General features: G+C 39.5%; 1 protein-coding gene across 7 annotated transcripts in view; it reads left to right on the top strand.

The window, feature by feature from the left end:
* Positions 1–22,277, top strand: part of LOC106081894 (glutamate receptor-interacting protein 1) — a 159,570-nt gene extending 137,293 nt beyond the window's left edge. For all 7 annotated transcript variants that reach the window (XM_059367446.1, XM_059367445.1, XM_059367444.1 and 4 more), the window contains 4 exons: positions 10,651–11,866; positions 11,923–12,125; positions 13,697–14,157; positions 21,949–22,277. In XM_059367446.1, the coding sequence (XP_059223429.1) occupies positions 10,651–11,866; positions 11,923–12,125; positions 13,697–14,157; positions 21,949–22,050 (1,982 nt within the window). In that variant the 3' untranslated portion in view covers positions 22,051–22,277. The remainder of the gene's footprint in view (positions 1–10,650; positions 11,867–11,922; positions 12,126–13,696; positions 14,158–21,948) is intronic.
* Positions 22,278–22,525: the final 248 nt, after the last annotated feature.

The following is a 22,525-nucleotide window of genomic DNA, read 5'->3' as shown; positions in this document are numbered from 1 at the left end:
TACATCAAGTGTAGATTATAGTCCTCTTCAGCTATATATCCTATTTCATCCACTTTGAGAAAACACTTTCAGTCTCTGATTAAAAACTCTCATTTTCCATGTAACTGGGACGCTCCCATTAAACTATGGGTTGCCCAAAAAGTAATTGCGGATTTTTCATATAGTCGGCGTTGACAAAATTTTTCACCGGCTTGTGACTCTGTAATTGCATTCTTTCTTCTGTCAGTTATCAGCTGTTATTTTTAGCTTGATTTAGAAAAAAAGTGTAAAAAAAAGTATATTTGAATAAAGTTCATTTTAAGTTTTATTAAAAATGCATTTACTGCCTTTTAAAAAATCTGCAATTACTTTTTGGGCAACCAATATTTGGAGACCCTTTTGTCAATCATTTTGTACCAGGACTTACCAGTTCCATATACTTGACTTCCTCGTATGTAGATCCATTTTCCCTTTGGCCCTGAAGTCTTCCCAGAGACCATCTGGTCGTTTCCTTGTCAATTTCGCCTAAGAATTGTCTTAAATTTTTACCCATAAGATATTGAAGGTTACTCAAATATCCATCACTCCCTCTAGCATCCCTTTACACTAAAGATTATCAACGATTTTCACTAATGATTTTTGCATGTTGCTCCACATAAATTGTGATTGTATTTGAGGGGGCTCTTCTGTGATTGTGCCACCAACGAATTTTACTCAAACAAAATAAAAAACGAAATTCCAAGGCAAAAATCAACGACAAACAAATCTCAAGAAAAAGGAAGCAAACAAATGAACGCTGAAGAAATATTGACAGCATCATTATCATCGCCAGACAAGCGGTGGTAATATCTGCAGCATCATTGCCATCACATCATAATCTAGTGGCGGTGGTAGCATGAATAACAACAACAACATACGCCAAAGAAAAACAATCATAAATGGCCATAATGGAGATATACGGCAAAGAGCAAATGTACGACCCATTGTGCATGATGTTGATGGCTTTACAAAAGCGATGGCCATAAATGCAAACACACACTAGTGAACATTATTGGACATAAGCCCGGTGACTTGAAAATAATGTGGAAATGGGTAAATGTGACCATCACTGAATATTTGCCCACTTTTTACAATCACATGGGGTTATTGCATATGTGTAAGTGTGCCCATCACTGCTTTAGACCATAGACACTTTTCATGTTCGACCCCCGCATACTTGGGAGACTCTTGTCAATATCTGGCAGTGCCATTATGGCCATGTTTCGTCCGTCCGCTAGTCTGCAGTCGACCGTTTGTCAAATGACATTTGTCGATCATAAACAAATACACTGAAAGAATAGGGCGCAAAGGCTTTAAAGAATGAGAAGATATTATCATCTTTTTAAGTTCATAACAGCTGCTTCTTTAGTATGATATATAAAAAGATTTTTTTTTGAACGAATGGGATTTTCCTTATTCGTAAGTTTGGTTATATGTATTTTTTGTGTATTATCCGAAAGTGCCAGGCTATGGGAGTCGGGAAGTCCTTAAAGTGTTCGTTTTTTTTTTTTTTATGGCCTTAACAAGAAATTTATTTGTGAAAACGACAACATCATCCAGCCACGGCGTTGAATTTTTATACCCACTACCGAAGGATGGGGGCATATTCATTTTGTCATTCCGTTTGCAACATATCGAAATATCCATTTCCGACCTTATAAAGTGTATAAATTCTTGATCAGCGTAAAAATCTGGGACCATCTAGCCATGTCCGTCCGTCTGTCTGTTAAAATCACTGTACAATCTTAAAAAATAGAGATATTGAGTTGAAACTTTGCACAAAATCTTTTTTTGTCCATAAGCAGGTTAAGTTCGAAGATATGCTAAAACGGACTATATCTTGATATAGCCCCCATATAGACCGATCAGACGATTTAGGGTCTTACGCCCATAAAAGCCACATTTATTGTCCGATTTTGCTGAAATTTGGGATAGTGAATTGTGTTAGGCCCTTCGACATTTTTCACCAATTTGGCTCAGATCGGTCCAGAGTTGGATATAACTGTCATATAGACCGATCAGCCGATTTAGGGTCTTAGGCCCATAAAAGCCACATTTATTGTCCGATTTTGCTGAAATTTAAGACAGTGAGTTGTGTTAGGCCCTTCGACATCTTTCTTCAATTTGGCCTAGATCGGTCCAGGTTTTGATATAGCTGCCATATAGACCCATCCTCCGATTTTGGGTCTTACACCCATAAAAGCCACATTTATTATCCGATTTTGCTGAAATTTGGAACAGTGAGTTGTGTTAAGTATTTCGACATCATTCTTCAATTTGGCCAGATCGGTCTAGGTTTAGATATAGCTGTCATATAGGCCGATCTCCCGATTTAGGGTTTTGGGCCCATAAAAGGCGTATTTATTGTCCGATTTTGCTGAAATTGAGGACAGTGAATTGTGTTAGGCCCTTCGACATCTTTCTTCAATTTGGCACAGATCGGTCCGGATTTGAATATAGCTGTCATATAGACCGATCTGCCGATTTAGGGTCTTAGGCCCATAAAAGCCACATTTATTGTCCGATTTTGCTGAAATTTGGGACAGTGAGTTGTGTTAGGCCCTTCGACATCCTTCATCAATTTGGCCCAGATCGGTCAAGATTTGGATATTGCTGTCATATAGATCGGTCTCTCAATTTAATGTTTTGAGCCCATAAAAGGCGCATTTATTATCAGATTTTGCTGAAATTCGGGTCAGTGAGTCATGTTAAGCTCCCCGATATACTTCTGCAATATGGCACAGATCGGTTCTGATTTGGATATAGCTGCCATATGGACCGATCGGCCGATTTAGGGTCTTAGACCCATAAAAGCCACATTTAGTATCCGATTTTGCTGAAATTTGGGACAGCGAGTGGTGTTGGACCCTTCGAGATCCTTCATCAATTTGCCTCAGATCGGTCAAGATTTGGATATAGCTGCCATATAGACCGATCCTCCGATTTAGGGTCTTAGGCCCATAAAAGCCACATTTATTGTCCGATTTTGCTGAAATTTGGGACAGTGAGTTGTGTTAGGCCCTTCGACATCTTTCTTCAATTTGGCCTAGATCGGTCCAGATTTGGATATAGCTGCCATATAGACCGATCCTCCGATTTAGTGTCTTAGGCCCATAAAAGCCACATTTATTATCCGATTTTGCTGAAATTGGGGACAGTGAGTTATGTTAGGCCCTTCGATATCCTACTTCAATTTGGCCCAGATCGGTCTAGATTTGGATATAGCTGCCATATAGACCGATCTCTCGATTTAAGGTTTTGGGCCCATAAAAGGCCCATTTATTTTCCAATGTCGCCGAAATTCGGGTCAGTGAGTCGTGTTAAGCCCCTCGACATATTTCTGCAATATGGTACAGATCGGTCCAGATTTGGATATAGCTGCCATATAGACCGAATTCTCGATTTAAGGTTTTGAGCCCATAAAAGGCGCATTTATTGTCCGATGTCGCCGAAATTTGGGACAGTGAGTTGTGTTAAGCCCCTCGACATACTTTTGCAATATGGCACAGGTCGGTCCAGATTTAGATATAGCTGCCATATAGACCGATCTCTCGATTTAAGGTTTTGAGCCCATAAAAGGGGCATTTATTCGCTGATTTTCGCTGAAATTCGGGACCGTGAGTTGAGTTAGGTTCTTCGACATTTATCTGCAATTTGGCCCAGATCGGTCCAGATTTGGATATTGATGCCATATAGACCGATATCTCGATTTAAAGTATTAGCCCAATAAACGGCCCAATTTGGAATCCGATTTCACTGAAATTTGACACAGTGACTTATGTTAGGCTTTTCGACATCCGTGTCGTATATGGTACAGATCGGTTTTTTTTAGATATAGCTACTGAAAAGATCAAAATTTTATTTTACACAGTTGAACAATGACTTGTACTTATTAGTATTTGGTCCAAATCGGAACATATTTCGATATAGCTGCTATGGGGGATGAGGTATGCCGTTTTCACCGGATTTTGACGAAAGGTGGTTTACATATATACCCGAGGTGGTGGGTATCCCAAGTTCGGCCCGGCCTTTTACTTGTATGATTTTATTTTTGCCCTATTCATCTTTGTATTGGATATTCACCTACAATTCCATCATTTTACAATTAGTTCTTAAGCACTCCCACCACCATAGGATGCGGTTATGAAGGGTGATTTTTTTGAGGTTAGGATTTTCATGCATTAGTATTTGACAGATCACGTGGGATTTCAGACATGGTGTCAAAGAGAAAGATGCTCAGTATGCTTTGACATTTCATCATGAATAGACTTACTAACGAGCAACGCTTGCAAATCATTGAATTTTATTACCAAAATCAGTGTTCGGTTCGAAATGTGTTCATTAATCTAATCATTCCGTTTGTAGCACCTCGAAATATTTATCTAAGACCCTTATTAAGTATATATATTATTGATCGTATCGACGTTCTGAGTCGATCTAGCCATGTCCGTCCATCCGTCTGTCGAAATCAGGATAGCGGTCGAGTGCGTAAAGCTAACCGCTTGAAATTTTCCACACATGCTTATTATTGATATAGGTCATTGGGAATAGCAAATGGGTCATATCGGTTGAGATTTAGATATAGCTTCCGTATAAACCGATTTCCCGATTTGACTTCTTGAGCCCCTGAAAGCCGCAATTTTGTGTCCGATTTGGCTGAAGCCATGTCCGTCCGTCCGTCCATCCGTCTGTCGAAATCGCGATAGCGGTCGAATGCGTAAAGCCAGCCGCTTGAAATTTTACACAGATACTTAATATTGTTGCAGGTCATTGGGGATTGCAAATGAGCCATATCGGTTCAGATTTAGATATAGCTCCCATACAAATCGGTCTACCGATTTGACTTCTTGAGTCCCTGGAAGCCACAATTTTTTACCGATTTGGCTAAAAATTTGCATGTAGTGTTCTCTAATGATTTCCAACAACTGTACCAAGTACAGTCCAAATCGGTTTATAACCTGTTATAGCTCCCATATAAACCGACCGTCTTCTTTGACATATTATGTTCATCTTCAAGTCTTCTGATTCCTTATAAATGCAGATTTTTTTCCTTTGGTAACCGATCCTGTTTGATCTTTGGCATCTTCTGGCGTCTCTCCTGGGCTATCCACACCTTTCTTCGTATCTTTGAAATGCTTTGATGAATAATGGAGTGAAAAGTGGATATATGGTTTCTTAAATTACTTGCGTTGACAAACTAATTAAATTAAAATGTCATTTCGAAAAAAAACTTCTCCTCTTTTTAAAGACACATACATAGATAAGAGAATTCCTTTAAACAACCCCAACAAAATCCTATGTTGAAGGAAATTATTAATTTTATGCCTAAAAAAGGAAAAAAAGAAGCAACCCATGTCCATAGGTAGACACACAGCGCATACAAATTTAAACACAATATCATATTTTTGTGGTAAAATAGTGACACACACAATCACCAATCGCAAGTGACAAATACAAATGTCAAACTTCAAAGTGTCAGTGAGAGCATGAAAATCAATGACTATCAATGGCATGGGGAAAAGGCAGTCCCCCGATCAAAAAAAAAAAAAACGATTGATTTAAATGAATTTGAACTTTAAATGAAGTGACAAAATTAAAAATTATAAAATTTCTATTCAAGTGAATGACATTTCTAGCCTCAAGTTGCCTGCCTCCAACTCACACCTCCTCCACCTCACATTTCCACCACCACTTGGCACCACATTCTCTCCCTCTTCCCAAAGCAACGACAACAGACGGCTGCATTAGTCTCACTCAGCCCTCATTTGGCTTCTTCTTTATTTTCATAAAGAAGCCTTCGGATATTTCTGTATATTTAGGCAGTATTTATTGGCTGACATTTATTCCATTTTGAGATTTATTTTCTAAGATGATCGAACAGCCGAATGAACCAAACGGACCGGCAAATGTGAACAGCTTTCAATGTTTTCTTGAATCATGTCACTTTGGGATTGATGCACTGTGGTGGGAAAATGAAGTGGAAGCTTTCACAAACTTAATTTGAGAAAAACAATTTCTTAAAATTTTATTATAATCGGATTTCATTAAATCCGATGTTCGTTTTTTATACCCTCCACCATAGGATGGTAGTATACTAATTTCGTCATACCGTTTGTAACTCCTCGAAATATTAGTCGAAGACCCCATAATGTATATATATTCTTGATCGTCATTACATTTTAAGTCGATCTAGCCATGTCCGTCCGTCTGTCTGTCGGCAGCACGCTAATTTTCGAAGGAGTAAAGCTAGCCGATTGAAAGTCTGCATAAATACTTCTTATTGCTGAAGGTCGGTAGGAATTGTAAATGGGGCATATCGGTGCATGTTTTGATATAGCTGCCATATAAACCGATCTTGGATCTTTACTTCTTGAGCCACTAGAGGGCGCAATTCTTATCCGATTTGGCTGTACAACTGTGCTACGTATATTTGAAATCAGTGCATAACCTGATATAGCTGCCATATAAACCGATCTTGATTTCTTGAGCCACTAAAGGCCTCAATTCTATCCGATTTGGCTAAAATTTTGCATGATGTGCTTCGTTATGACTTTGAAATCGGTGCATAACCTGAAATAGCACCCATATAAACCGACCTTGGATCTTGACTTCGTGAGCCACTAGAGGGCGCATTTCTTATCCGTTTTGGCTGAAATTTAGCATGGAGAGTTTTGTTATGATTTCCAACAACTGTGCCAAGTATAGTTTAAATCGGTCCATAAACTGATATAGATGCCATTAAACGGATCTTGGATCTTGACTTCTTGAGCCTCAAGAGGGCGCAATTAATATCCGATTTGGCTGAAAGTTTGTACAACGGCTTCTCCCATGACCTACAACATACATGTCAAACATGATCTGAATCGGTCTATAACCTTATACAGCTCCCATGTTAACCGTTCTCCCTATTTTACTTCTTGAGCCCTTAAAGCGCGCAATTCTTATTCGAACTGGGTGAACGAACCGATGGCTTTGGGCAGGCTCATCCTCCTGCAAAGAAAATCTGGTAACTGACACAGATAGTGTGCTGAGGATATGGAAAGAACATTTTACCCAACTGCTAGTGTCCGACGATGGCGGCGAAGAGGATAACATAGAACCAATCCCTGATGATGGTATAGAATGTTTACCTCCTAGTCGGACTGAAGTCCAGGTTGCAGTGATCCGACTGAAGAACAACAAGGCAGCAGGAGTCAACGGGTTACCACCTGAACTATTTAAGACCGGAGGCGATACGCTGATAAGGCGTATGCATCAGCTTGTCTGCGCAATCTGACTAGAAGAACGCATACCCAATGATAAGGCCACCTCTCGACAGACGAAGATTACACTATACAAGATGCTGATACTACCCGTGTTATTAAATGGTTCTGAGGCATGGGTACATGTACTTGCAGTGTTTGCCAGAAAGATTCTTCGAAAAATATATGGACCAGTTTGCGTTAATGGAGAATATAGGCGTCGCATGATTCCTACCAAAATTGGTAGGTTTTCTTGTCTTGATAGGTTGGTATGCTGACATAAATTTTTGGTAGGTTTTTCCAAGTTCATTACTATAAAAATCGTCGATGATAACCCAAAGTTCGATTCTGTGTAATCGTTAAGTGTGCAGAACAAAACCATGGATGGATGCCGAGGGGCCAAATACTGTAACAAGGGGTCTAACTGCTTCAAATTTCAGTAAAACGCCGCAAGTTCTGATATTGACTGCAATTAGTACAAATGTCAAGGGATTTCTTCAAAATTTCCTAAATTATGGGTAAGAAATTCAGCTTTAGGCCAAATACCGTAACAAGGGGTCTAACTGCTTCAAATTTCAGTAAAACGCCGTAAGTTCCGATATTGACTGTATTTGGTACAAATGTTAAGTGATTTCTTAAAAATTTCATAAATTCTGGGTAGAAAATTCAGCTTTTGTGCTTTGAATGCCTTCAATCGAAAAGGCATGCTGCATACAAATATGGTCAGATCTAGTCCATACTCAGATGTTAAGGGGTCCATGTAGCTCACTGCAATAGCAAAAATGGATAGTAAAGCGAATTTTTTATTGCATTATTACTGCAAATCGGACGAGAATATAAATATGAGAGCTATGTCTAAATCTGAACCGATTTCGAGCAAACTTTATAGACATTGTGGAAGTCGTCGAGGAAAGTGTTGCACAAAATTTTGGGAAGATTGGTCCATAAATGAGCTTGCAGTGATGTAGGAGTGGAAATCAGGAGATATAGATATATAAGAGCTATATCTAAATCTGAACCGGTTTCCATGAAATTCACCAGTATTGTCGACAGTCATTAGAAAATCCTTTCTGCCAAATTTCGAGAAAATCGAGTAACAAATGACCATTTTATTTCATTATTACTGCAAATCGAACGGACATATATATGGCGGCTTTATCCATATCTGAAACGATTTTTTTCAATTCCAATAGGCTTCGTCTCTAGGCCAAAAACATGTCCATACCAAATTTTAAGACGATTGGATGAAAATTGCTATTTGCAATTTGTTCACAAATTAACATGGACAAAAGGACAGACAGACAGACAGACGGACGGGCAAACAGACAGACGGACTTAGCTAAATCGAATCAGAAAGTGATTCTGAGTCGATCGGTATACTTATCAATATGTCTATCTCTCTTTCTTTTGGGTGTTACAAACTAATTCACCAAGTTATAATACCCTGTACCACAGTAGTGGTGTAGGGTATAATTGAGGTAAAAGGATTTAAAAACAAGTAAAAAGGCGATAAGTTCGTCCCGGCCAAACATTGGATACCCACCACCACGGATATATATGTAAATCACCTTTCCTCATAATCCGGTTAAAAATGCATCATTTATGCCCCCAAAGCAGATATATCGAAATATGGTCCGATTTGCCCAAATTCGGCGCGGACATTGAGTGGTTTAATAAGGGCAAGTCATTGTTTAATTTTGTAGAACAAAATATTTGTCTTTTTGGTAGCTATATCCAAATATAGTCCGATCTGAAACATATAGGACACGAATGTCGAAAAGCCTAACATAAGTCACTGTGTCAAATTTCATTGAAAACGGATAATAAATGCGCCATTTATGTGGCCAAGACTTTGAATCGAGAGATCGGTCTATATGGCAGCTAAAATCAAAGGGCCTAACACAACTCACTGTCCTGAATTTCGACGAAATCGGGCAATAAATGCGTCTTTTATGGACCCAAGACCTTAAATCGGGATATCGGTCTATATGGCAGCTATATTAAAATCTGAACCGATCGGGGCCAAATTGGAGAAGGATGTCGAAGGCGTTAACTTAACTCACTGTCCAAATTCCGGTGACATCGGACAATAAATGCACATTTTATGGGCCCAAAGCCTTAAATCGAGAGATCGGTCTATATGGCAGCTATATCGAAATCTGAACCGATCGGGGCTAAATTGGAGAAGGATGTCGAAGGCGTTAACTTAACTCACTGTCCAAATTCCGGTGACATCGGACAATAAATGCACATTTTATGGGCCCAAAGCCTTAAATCGAGAGATCGGTCTATATGGCAGCTATATCGAAATCTGAACCGATCGGGGCCAAATTGGAGAAGGATGTCGAAGGCGTTAACTTAACTCGCTGTCCAAATTCCGGCGAAATCGGACAATAAATGCACATTTTATGGGCCCAAAGCCATAAGTCGAGAGATCGCTCCATATGGCAGCTATATCCAGATCTGGACCAAATTGTAGAATAACGTCGAAGGGCCTAACAAAACTCACTGTCCTAAATTTCGACGAAATCGGGCAATAAATGCGTCTTTTATGGGCCCAAGACCTTAAATCGGGATATCGGTCTATATGGCAGCTATATTAAAATCTGAACCAATTGGAAGGATGTCGAAGGCGTTAACTTAACTCACTGTCCAAATTCCGGTGACATCGGACAATAAATGCACATTTTATGGGCACAAAGCCTTAAATCGAGAGATCGGTCTATATGGCAGCTATCTCGAAATCTGGACCGATCTGGGCCAAATTGAAGTTGGATATCAAAGGGCCTGACACAACTCACTATCCCAAATTTTGGCGAAATCGGACAATAAATGCTCCTTTTATGGGTCCAAAGCCTTAAATAGAGAGATCGGTCTATTTTCGAAATATTTTTTGCGACCGGATTTTCCATAACAATTTTTTGAATTTGAAGTTTTTTTCGTACTCTCTTTTGTACTGAACCACTGTGCCATGTTGACTTTGTTGCTCTTGCCGATGTGAAAGCCCTTTGGAAAAACATAAATTTTCCCTAAAAACATGTGAAGCGAAAAAACTAATCAAATAAGGGGATTCGGAAGCTTTAGACAGGAAAGTAAAACAAAAAAAAAAAACAACCGGAGGGGATACCATCAACACACTCAGGGAGGGGCATACATGCATATGGATATATGGACAGACAGACGGACAAACTCACCAACGAAAAATACTAAAAATACTTCATTTCTTATTGATGACGAGAACGAAAACAGAAGCGAATGTGTGGCGTTGCGTTTCAGCATCCAAATGTTCCATTGGCAGCTCTAGTAGGAAAATGTCTTTTCCGTTTTCTCCAAATCCTCTATGTACTGTGTGTGCTTTTGGTTTTTAATTTTTCTTTGAATTTTCTTTCAGGCCACGGCACTTTGAATAGTCCCAAATACGGTTTCAACACTTTGGAGTCACGCAAATCTCGCCAGCGTCAACGTTTTACACGCAAAAGTTCTCTGCCCCTGGAATCGGGAGGAGGAGGCGGAGGCGCGGCGGCCACAAACAGTACAGCAAGTGCCGCTGGCAGCAGTGGCAGTGTCAGCGGTCCCAGCAGCAGTGTTAGTGGCAGCAGTCTGGGGGCCAGTGCCACCACAAGCAGCAGCACCACTTCCGGCCTACATCATTCGTCGAGCATGGGCATTTGCCGTGCCGAAACATTTCCGGTGCTGTTGGATTGCAGCATGGGTTCTGGTTTGGTTTTGGGATCGCAGACACCTTGCGGTCGGGCCGTTACGATAGCAAAACTATTCCCCGACTCGGTGGCCGATCGGTGTGGCTGCATCCAAAAGGGTGATCGCATAGTGGCCATTAATAAAATGTACAATCTGGAGGTGCAGACCATGCGCCAGCTATTGGGCGACATGGGTCCTAGGCCACCACACAGTCCTGCAAATTGGTTGGAGCTGGAAATTGAATTCGATATGCCAGACACGGTGGTGCCCTCTAGCGGGGTTTTCAATGTCAAGGTATTGCGCGTGGGCAAAGCTGGTCTGGGCCTAAGTGTAAGCGGTTCTAGTCATGGAGGCTTTGTTATATCCGATGTTAAGCCAGGAAGTCCAGCACATCGCACGGGGTCTCTGCGTACGGGGGACATACTTTTGGCCATCGACAATCATCAAGTGCAACATTTCAATGTGGACTCTCTCTTAAAAGATGGCTCTCAGGGCGATTTTTCCACACTGACTGTAAAACGGGTCATGCTACCGGATTTCCTTTTTGATGCCCAGCAAAAGATACCCAACCATATATACAGCAACTGTCCCAGCAGTCCCACCGGGGATCATGATCTGTACAGCAGTGCCTATGTGGCCAATAAGTATAACGAAATGAAATACAACAATGATTGTTTATCCATGAAATCCACCACACCGCAGCCTGAATATTTTCGGGGACCTACATTGGAGGATAATACCTTGACCTCAGTGCAGATAAGACATCATTTGGCCGCACCTAATTGGGCCAACGTTGGGACAATGGGGCGTTCCTTTAATCAAAATACGCAAAGTTTGACAACAGAGTTGCCAGAGGATGAAAATAACTACAATGACTTTGGGGGCTACGATTTGGACAGATATGCCAGGTAGGGTTTTGAATTCCAGAAGAGCTGTTCTCAATTTATTTTCCTGGTATTTTCAGTGTTGATTGTGCCACTCTACCACCGCCCATGGAAAATAAGGTCTATGGCTCTGCGGCCAGTTCGCAAAGCAGTAAAAGTAGTGGCAGCTTACATCAGATTATATTCACCGTCCGTCTGGAACCCAAGGGAGGACTTTTGGGCATAACGTTAGCCGGCAGTGAGGACATTTCCAAACCGATAACGATAAGTGGCATAGTGGAAGGTAAGCAAGGTAGACACTACTGAAATAAAGGAAATAAAAAAAATTAAATAAATTTTCAAAATTAAGTCAAAATTTGATTAAAAGGAATTTTTGGAAAATTTTATTAAACCATTAACGCCCAAAAAATTTTTTAAATTTTTGTTACCCCAAATTCAATTATTAACGGTCAAAAAACTCATCTGAAAACTGATAAAAAATGTTTTCCATTAGTCGAAGTATAAAATTCGACAAAAGAATTGGATTTATGTCACTCAATGACTAAGTAGTCAAGACAAGAAAAAAACTTTGGTGAAAAAATAACAAAATAGTGTTTGAAAATTCGTACATTGGGTTACTATGGGTTAAAATTGTAAGATTTTCCAAAAATTCATTTTATAAGAATTTCTTATCTAAATTAAAGCAAACAAGTAAAAGCGTACTAAGTTCGGCCGGGCCGAATCTTATATACCCTCCACCATGGATCGCATTTGTCGAGTTCTTTTCCCGGCATCTCTTCTTAGGCAAAAAAAAGGATATAAGAAAAGATTTGCTCTGCTATTAGAGCGATATCAACATATGGTCCGGTTTGGACCACAATTAAATTATATTTATGTTGGAGACCTGTGTAAAATATCAGCCAATTCGAATAAGAATTGCGCCCTTTGTGGGCTCAAGAAGTAAAATAGAGAGATCGATTTATATGGGAGCTATATCAGGCTATAAACCGATTCAGACCATAATAAACACGTATGTTAATGGTCATGAGAGAATCCGTCGTACAAAATTTCAGGCAAATCGGATAATAATTGCAACCTCTAGAGGCTCAAGAAGTCAAGATCCCAGATCGGTTTATATGGCAGCTATATCAGGTTATGAACCGATTTGAACCATATTTGGCACAGTTGTTGGATATCATAACAAAATACTACGTGCCAAAATTCATTCAAATTGGATAAGAATTGCGCCCTCTAGAGGCTCAAGAAGTCAAGACCCAAGATCGGTTTATATGACAGCTATATCAGGTTATGGACCGATTTGAACCATACTTGGCACAGTTGTTGGATATCGTAACAAAACACGTCGTGCAAAATTTCATTCCAATCGGATAAGAATTGCGCACTCTAGAGGCTCAAGAAGTCAAGACCCAAGATCGGTTTATATGGCAGCTATATCAAAACATGGACCGATATGGCCCATTTACAATACCAACCGACCTACACTAATAAGAAGTATTTGTGCAAAATTTCAAGCGCCTAGCTTAACTCCTTCGGAAGTTAGCGTGCTTTCGACAGACAGACGGACGGACATGGCTAGATCGACATAAAATTTCACGACGATCAAGAATATATATACTTTATGGGGTCTCAGACGAATATTTCGAGTAGTTACAAACAGAATGACGAAATTAGTATACCCCCCATCTTATGGTGGAGGGTATAAAAATGTCTTGCAAGTTAAATTTAAAAATTTTTTTCTTTAAATTTATTAAAAAATTCCACCAATTACAGTTCACTTAAAATTTTCTTAAAAACCTATGGATTTTTTTTAATTTTCGTTAAAATCAACCTAATTTTTCTCCTTTTCTCCCCTAGGTGGCATTGCCCACAAAAACGGTCAAATTCTCATAGGAGATCAGCTGCTGGCTATCAACGCCGAATCCGTACAAGGAATGCCCCTATCACATGCCACAAATCTTCTTCAAAACCTGGGTGATGTGGTCGATTTGAAAATTCTACGTGCCCATGATGTGCAGAATAGTTTCGGTTCAGCAACCACGGATTCCAACAATTTGCCCCAACCTCAGGCCATATATGCCAAAGTTCAACGGAGACCCCGAAGTCCTTCGAGCAACACAGATAATGGCTCAACAAGTGGCAAAGCGGAAAAACAAAGGGTTTTCCATGTTACCCTGTTCAAAGATAAAGTATACGATGATTATGGATTTTCAGTGTCGGATGGTCTCTACGAACGTGGTGTGTTTATAAATCGCATACGTTCGGGTGGGCCGGCAGATAAATGCGGAATGTTGAAACCATTCGATAGAATAATGCAGGTGCGTAAAATGAGTTATGACATTACTATTTAAGATTACTGTACGTTGAAGGTGTTTCATACCCTTCACTCTATACCATCCACCACATTCGTCTTTGATTTAAGACCCTATTCTTATATAGGGTCTCTAGACTCAAAAACGACAGATCCGAGTTTCTTGAAATTTTTGCTATTTGTGTAGGTTATTCAAAAAGGTAACAAAGGCTATGTAATTTTTCGATATCTGAAAAGGGGGAATGCTCTCCATTACCCCCGAAACACCAACCAAACGTAAAATTATGGAGTACAAATCGGATATCCAAATTTGCCTCCAAGTTTCAAGAAAAATTTGGACCCAAACGAAAATGATCTTCGCCCATACAGGCAAACAGAAGTTCGGCCGGACCGAATCTTATATATCCTCCACCATGGATCGCATTTGTCGAATTCTTTTCCCGGCATCTCTTCTTAGGCAAAAAAGGATATAAGAAAAGAGTTGCTCTGCTATTAAAACGATATCAAGATATGGTCCGGTTCGGACCACAATTAAATTATATGTTGGAGACCTGTGTAAAATTTCAGCCAATTCGTATAAGAATTGGGCCCATTAGGGCTCACGAAGTAAAATAGAGAGAACGATTTATATGGGATCTGTATCGGGCTATAGACCGATTCAGACCATAATAAATACGTTTGTTGATGGTCATGAGAGGATCCGTCGTACAAAATTTCAGGCATATCGGATAATAATTGCGACCTCTAGGGGTCAAGAACTCAAGATCCCAGATCGGTTTATATGGCAGCTATATCAGGTTATGAACCGATTTGAACCTTATTTGACACAGTTGTTGAAAGTAAAAATAAAATACGTCATGCAAAATTTCAGCCAAATCGGATAGGAATTGCGCCCTCTAAAAGCTCAAGAAGTCAAATCCCCAGATCCGTTTATATGACAGCTATATCAGGTTATGGACCGATTTCAACCATACTTAGCACAGTTGTTGGATATCATAACAAAACACGTCGTGCAAAATTTCATTTCAATCGGATAAGAATTGTGCCCTCTAGAGGCTCAAGAAGTCAAGACCCAAGATCGGTTTATATGGCAGCTATATCAGGTTATGGACCAATTTAAACCATACTTGGCACAGTTGTTGGGTATCATAACAAAACACGTCGTGCGAAATTCCATTCCATTCGGATAAGAATTGTGCCCTCTAGAGGCTCAAGAAGTCAAGACCCAAGATCGGTTTATATGGCAGCTATATCAGGTTATGGACCAATTTAAACCATACTTGGCACAGTTGTTGGGTATCATAACAAAACACGTCGTGCGAAATTCCATTCCATTCGGATAAGAATTGCGCCCTCTAGAGGCTCAAGAAATCAAGACCCAAGATCGGTTTATATGGCAGCTATATCAGGTTATGGGCCGATTTGAACCATACCTGGCACAGTTGTTGGATATAATAACAAAACACGTCGTGCAAAATTTCATTCTGATCGGATAAGAATTGCGCACGCTAGAGGCTCAAGAAGTCAAGACCCAAGATCGGATTATATGGCAGCTATATCAAAACATGGACCGATATGGCCCATTTACAATACCAACCGACCTACACTAATAAGAAAATATTTGTGCAAAATTTCAAGCGGCTAGCTTTACTCTTTCGACAGACAGACGGACGGACATGGCTAGATCGACATAAAATGTCACGACGATCAAGAATATATATTCTTTATGGGGTCTCAGACGAATATTTCGAGTAGTTACAAACAGAATGACGAAATTAGTATACCCCCCATCTTATGGTGGAGGGTATAACAAAGTTCGGCTGATCCAGACAGTGGTTTGAAAGAAATCCTCGACATTCGGGCAACAATGAACGGTTGCCGTCAACTTTGCTTTCGAAACAATCAACACAACTTCTGAACGATTCACAAAACCTTGTGCATACCCTGAACCTACAATAAAATACACATGCAGTGGAAAATGGCACAGCCTGTAGGACAATGTGTCGAGCTTGGTTACTAACGCAATTTCTTCGAGATAAATATAACCTACGAATACACCACCTTTAAAGCTCCTGCTATACCTACAGATTTCTGATGAAGACCCCTCTTATCAAAGGGTCGAAACGTGCCACAAAACCCATCATGAAAAGTAGAACAAACGGGGAAATTTAGGAGTCGAAAGATTGTTATTTTAGAGCATAATACGAATATGATATCCCAATTTGGCGCCAGAGGTAGATAGAGTGCAGTAGAGTAGAGAAGAGTACAAAACATTATAGCGCACTGCAGTAGACTATTTGAAGGTATTGTACAGTACAGTAGACTACAAAAGAGTAGAGTAGAGTTTAGTATAGTACAGTACAGAACTGTATTGTATTGCAGAACACAACAGAAGAATATTGTACTGTGCAGTAGAGTAGAGTAGAGTAGAGTAGAGTAGAGTAGAGTAGAGTAGAGTAGAGTAGAGTAGAGTAGAGTAGAGTAGAGTAGAGTAGAGTAGAGTAGAGTAGAGTAGAGTAGAGTAGAGTAGAGTAGAGTAGAGTAGAGTAGAGTAGAGTAGAGTAGAGTAGAGTAGAGTAGAGTAGAGTAGAGTAGAGTAGAGTAGAGTAGAGTAGAGTAGAGTAGAGTAGAGTAGAGTAGAGTAGAGTAGAGTAGAGTAGAGTAGAGTAGAGTAGAGTAGAGTAGAGTAGAGTAGAGTAGAGTAGAGTAGAGTAGAGTAGAGTAGAGTAGAGTAGAGTAGAGTAGAGTAGAGTAGAGTAGAGTAGAGTAGAGTAGAGTAGAGTAGAGTAGAGTAGAGTAGAGTAGAGTAGAGTAGAGTAGAGTAGAGTAGAGTAGAGTAGAGTAGAGTAGAGTAGAGTAGAGTAGAGTAGAGTAGAGTAGAGTAGAGTAGAGTAGAGTAGAGTAGAGTAGAGTAGAGTAGAGTAGAGTAGAGTAGAGTAGAGTAGAGTAGAGTAGAGTAGAGTAGAGTAGAGTAGAGTAGAGTAGAGTAGAGTAGAGTAGAGTAGAGTAGAGTAGAGTAGAGTAGAGTAGAGTAGAGTAGAGTAGAGTAGAGTAGAGTAGAGTAGAGTAGAGTAGAGTAGAGTAGAGTAGAGTAGAGTAGAGTAGAGTAGAGTAGAGTAGAGTAGAGTAGAGTAGAGTAGAGTAGAGTAGAGTAGAGTAGAGTAGAGTAGAGTAGAGTAGAGTAGAGTAGAGTAGAGTAGAGTAGAGTAGAGTAGAGTAGAGTAGAGTAGAGTAGAGTAGAGTAGAGTAGAGTAGAGTAGAGTAGAGTAGAGTAGAGTAGAGTAGAGTAGAGTAGAGTAGAGTAGAGTAGAGTAGAGTAGAGTAGAGTAGAGTAGAGTAGAGTAGAGTAGAGTAGAGTAGAGTAGAGTAGAGTAGAGTAGAGTAGAGTAGAGTAGAGTAGAGTAGAGTAGAGTAGAGTAGAGTAGAGTAGAGTAGAGTAGAGTAGAGTAGAGTAGAGTAGAGTAGAGTAGAGTAGAGTAGAGTAGAGTAGAGTAGAGTAGAGTAGAGTAGAGTAGAGTAGAGTAGAGTAGAGTAGAGTAGAGTAGAGTAGAGTAGAGTAGAGTAGAGTAGAGTAGAGTAGAGTAGAGTAGAGTAGAGTAGAGTAGAGTAGAGTAGAGTAGAGTAGAGTAGAGTAGAGTAGAGTAGAGTAGAGTAGAGTAGAGTAGAGTAGAGTAGAGTAGAGTAGAGTAGAGTAGAGTAGAGTAGAGTAGAGTAGAGTAGAGTAGAGTAGAGTAGAGTAGAGTAGAGTAGAGTAGAGTAGAGTAGAGTAGAGTAGAGTAGAGTAGAGTAGAGTAGAGTAGAGTAGAGTAGAGTAGAGTAGAGTAGAGTAGAGTAGAGTAGAGTAGAGTAGAGTAGAGTAGAGTAGAGTAGAGTAGAGTAGAGTAGAGTAGAGTAGAGTAGAGTAGAGTAGAGTAGAGTAGAGTAGAGTAGAGTAGAGTAGAGTAGAGTAGAGTAGAGTAGAGTAGAGTAGAGTAGAGTAGAGTAGAGTAGAGTAGAGTAGAGTAGAGTAGAGTAGAGTAGAGTAGAGTAGAGTAGAGTAGAGTAGAGTAGAGTAGAGTAGAGTAGAGTAGAGTAGAGTAGAGTAGAGTAGAGTAGAGTAGAGTAGAGTAGAGTAGAGTAGAGTAGAGTAGAGTAGAGTAGAGTAGAGTAGAGTAGAGTAGAGTAGAGTAGAGTAGAGTAGAGTAGAGTAGAGTAGAGTAGAGTAGAGTAGAGTAGAGTAGAGTAGAGTAGAGTAGAGTAGAGTAGAGTAGAGTAGAGTAGAGTAGAGTAGAGTAGAGTAGAGTAGAGTAGAGTAGAGTAGAGTAGAGTAGAGTAGAGTAGAGTAGAGTAGAGTAGAGTAGAGTAGAGTAGAGTAGAGTAGAGTAGAGTAGAGTAGAGTAGAGTAGAGTAGAGTAGAGTAGAGTAGAGTAGAGTAGAGTAGAGTAGAGTAGAGTAGAGTAGAGTAGAGTAGAGTAGAGTAGAGTAGAGTAGAGTAGAGTAGAGTAGAGTAGAGTAGAGTAGAGTAGAGTAGAGTAGAGTAGAGTAGAGTAGAGTAGAGTAGAGTAGAGTAGAGTAGAGTAGAGTAGAGTAGAGTAGAGTAGAGTAGAGTAGAGTAGAGTAGAGTAGAGTAGAGTAGAGTAGAGTAGAGTAGAGTAGAGTAGAGTAGAGTAGAGTAGAGTAGAGTAGAGTAGAGTAGAGTAGAGTAGAGTAGAGTAGAGTAGAGTAGAGTAGAGTAGAGTAGAGTAGAGTAGAGTAGAGTAGAGTAGAGTAGAGTAGAGTAGAGTAGAGTAGAGTAGAGTAGAGTAGAGTAGAGTAGAGTAGAGTAGAGTAGAGTAGAGTAGAGTAGAGTAGAGTAGAGTAGAGTAGAGTAGAGTAGAGTAGAGTAGAGTAGAGTAGAGTAGAGTAGAGTAGAGTAGAGTAGAGTAGAGTAGAGTAGAGTAGAGTAGAGTAGAGTAGAGTAGAGTAGAGTAGAGTAGAGTAGAGTAGAGTAGAGTAGAGTAGAGTAGAGTAGAGTAGAGTAGAGTAGAGTAGAGTAGAGTAGAGTAGAGTAGAGTAGAGTAGAGTAGAGTAGAGTAGAGTAGAGTAGAGTAGAGTAGAGTAGAGTAGAGTAGAGTAGAGTAGAGTAGAGTAGAGTAGAGTAGAGTAGAGTAGAGTAGAGTAGAGTAGAGTAGAGTAGAGTAGAGTAGAGTAGAGTAGAGTAGAGTAGAGTAGAGTAGAGTAGAGTAGAGTAGAGTAGAGTAGAGTAGAGTAGAGTAGAGTAGAGTAGAGTAGAGTAGAGTAGAGTAGAGTAGAGTAGAGTAGAGTAGAGTAGAGTAGAGTAGAGTAGAGTAGAGTAGAGTAGAGTAGAGTAGAGTAGAGTAGAGTAGAGTAGAGTAGAGTAGAGTAGAGTAGAGTAGAGTAGAGTAGAGTAGAGTAGAGTAGAGTAGAGTAGAGTAGAGTAGAGTAGAGTAGAGTAGAGTAGAGTAGAGTAGAGTAGAGTAGAGTAGAGTAGAGTAGAGTAGAGTAGAGTAGAGTAGAGTAGAGTAGAGTAGAGTAGAGTAGAGTAGAGTAGAGTAGAGTAGAGTAGAGTAGAGTAGAGTAGAGTAGAGTAGAGTAGAGTAGAGTAGAGTAGAGTAGAGTAGAGTAGAGTAGAGTAGAGTAGAGTAGAGTAGAGTAGAGTAGAGTAGAGTAGAGTAGAGTAGAGTAGAGTAGAGTAGAGTAGAGTAGAGTAGAGTAGAGTAGAGTAGAGTAGAGTAGAGTAGAGTAGAGTAGAGTAGAGTAGAGTAGAGTAGAGTAGAGTAGAGTAGAGTAGAGTAGAGTAGAGTAGAGTAGAGTAGAGTAGAGTAGAGTAGAGTAGAGTAGAGTAGAGTAGAGTAGAGTAGAGTAGAGTAGAGTAGAGTAGAGTAGAGTAGAGTAGAGTAGAGTAGAGTAGAGTAGAGTAGAGTAGAGTAGAGTAGAGTAGAGTAGAGTAGAGTAGAGTAGAGTAGAGTAGAGTAGAGTAGAGTAGAGTAGAGTAGAGTAGAGTAGAGTAGAGTAGAGTAGAGTAGAGTAGAGTAGAGTAGAGTAGAGTAGAGTAGAGTAGAGTAGAGTAGAGTAGAGTAGAGTAGAGTAGAGTAGAGTAGAGTAGAGTAGAGTAGAGTAGAGTAGAGTAGAGTAGAGTAGAGTAGAGTAGAGTAGAGTAGAGTAGAGTAGAGTAGAGTAGAGTAGAGTAGAGTAGAGTAGAGTAGAGTAGAGTAGAGTAAAGTAGAGTAGAGTAGAGTAGAGTAAAGTAGAGTAGAGTAGAGTAGAGTAGTAGTAGCTATAGAGGGCACAATTCTTATCCGATTTGGCTGACATTTTGTATGGAATGTTTTGCTAAACCTTCCAACTCCAACTGTGCTAAGTATGGTCCAAATCGGTTCATTACCTTATATAGCAGCCATATAAACCGATCTTATATTTTGACTTCTTGAGTCTCTACAATGCGCAATTATTATTGAATATGGCTGAAATTTTGCATGAAGTGTTTTGTTTCAACTATCAACTACAATACGTCAAGTTTGATCGAAATCTTTCCATAACCTGATATGGCTCCCATATAAAGTAATCCCCGGTTATAATTCTTGAGCACCTAGAGTGCCACTGTTCTCCAGAGGTAAGAATATCCGCCTATAACGCTCAACACCTGTGCTCAAATCCTGGCGAGAACATTAGAAACAAGTAGAAGCGTGTTAAATTCGGTCGGGCCGAATCTTTTATACCCTCCACCATGGATCCCATTTGTCGAGTTCTTTTCCCGATTTCTCTTTTTTGGCTAACATATGATAAAAGGAAAAAATTGCTATGATATTGGAGCCATAATTGAACTGAATGTTGTAGATTCACCCTTAAGGGGTTCAAGAAGTAAAATATGGAGATCGTTTTATATGGGAGCTGTATCAGGCTATAGACCGATTCAGACCATAATTGACATATATGTTGAAGTTTATGAGAGAAGTCGTTGTACCAAATCGGTACAGCCAAATCGGATAATAATTGCGACCTATAGATACTCAAGATCCCAAATCGGTTTATATGGCAGCTGTATCAGGTTATGGACCAATTAAAACCACATTTGGCACAGTTGTTGAAAGTCATATCGAAACACTTCTGCCAAAATTTCAGCCAAATCGGATAAGAATTGCGCTCTATAGTGACTCAAGAAGTCAAGATTCAAGATCGGTTTATATGGCAGCTATATCAGGTTATGAACCGATTTTAACCATACTTAGCATAGTTGTTGGAAGTCAAACGAAACACCTCATGCAAAATTCCAGCCAAATCGGTTTAGAATTGCAAATGGACATGACTAGATCGACTTCATGATCAATGACATGACGATCAAGAATTTATATACTTTGTGGGGTCTCAGAAGAATATTTCGAGGAGTTACAAACAGAATGATGAAACTAGTATACCCCCATTCTATGGTGGAGGGTATAAAAATGTTAATCGATGGTTATCTCCTTATGGCTATCTTAATGCTGGCGACATTTGAGAAGTACTATGCCGTGTTAGAAACTTCTTCGCAATGAGGTGTCGCACTGCGGCACGCCGTTCGGACTCAGCTATAAAAAGGGGGCCCCTTATCATTGAGCTTAAAAATTTGAGTCGGATGTCACTCAGTAATACGTGAGGAGTTTGCTTGAGATCCTTAGTGGAATGTTTTGAAGTTCCGTCCCTGCCGAACTTGACATACTTTAAATGTTATACTATATAATTTATTTCTGATGTTTATTCCCAATTTATTTCAGATAATTGTTTTATTAAATATACTTATAGGTTTTATATTTAATATTTGTTTTTTTTTATAATATTTCAGGTTAACGATATGAAAACACAAGATTTCGATTGTTGCCTTACCGTGCCTTTGATAGCTGCTGCTGGCGACAAAATTGAAATGATTATTCAACGGACCGAATAAAGAACGAGCTTAAATTGAAGACGGCAGCGGCAGTGCCTTTTTAGCAATAGAATTAAAAATGAGAATTTACATCCATTCATAAATATTATTTATTGGGTATACAGAACAAATGTGAAGAAGAACTTTATAATTATAAGTAATATATTAATATAAGCCATCCCCATATATTAAAATGGACTAACCAAATAATTGATTGAATAAAAGTGAGTGATTAAAATATTTATTGAATCAATGGAACAGTTATACAATAAGATACAGCCATAGTATGATTGAATTAAAATGGGGAAAAGTAATTCTAAGACAATTAAAATATTTTATTGTTGCGATAAATGAAGAAATGACTATTCAATTTTTTTTAAACTTCATAAACTACTGACAGTTATATAAAAAAGTTCCAGAATTATTAAGCCTGTTTTGGGTTTCGAAAATGCAATGGGTTTCGAAAATGCAATAAGGAAGCTTGCTATATCTATAT

Source organism: Stomoxys calcitrans, chromosome 4 (assembly GCF_963082655.1).
Source record: "Stomoxys calcitrans chromosome 4, idStoCalc2.1, whole genome shotgun sequence".
In the NCBI taxonomy this organism is placed as follows: Eukaryota; Metazoa; Arthropoda; class Insecta; order Diptera; family Muscidae; genus Stomoxys; species Stomoxys calcitrans.
The sequence above is the reverse complement of the archived record's forward strand: the minus strand, read 5'-3'. Positions and strand labels throughout refer to the sequence as shown.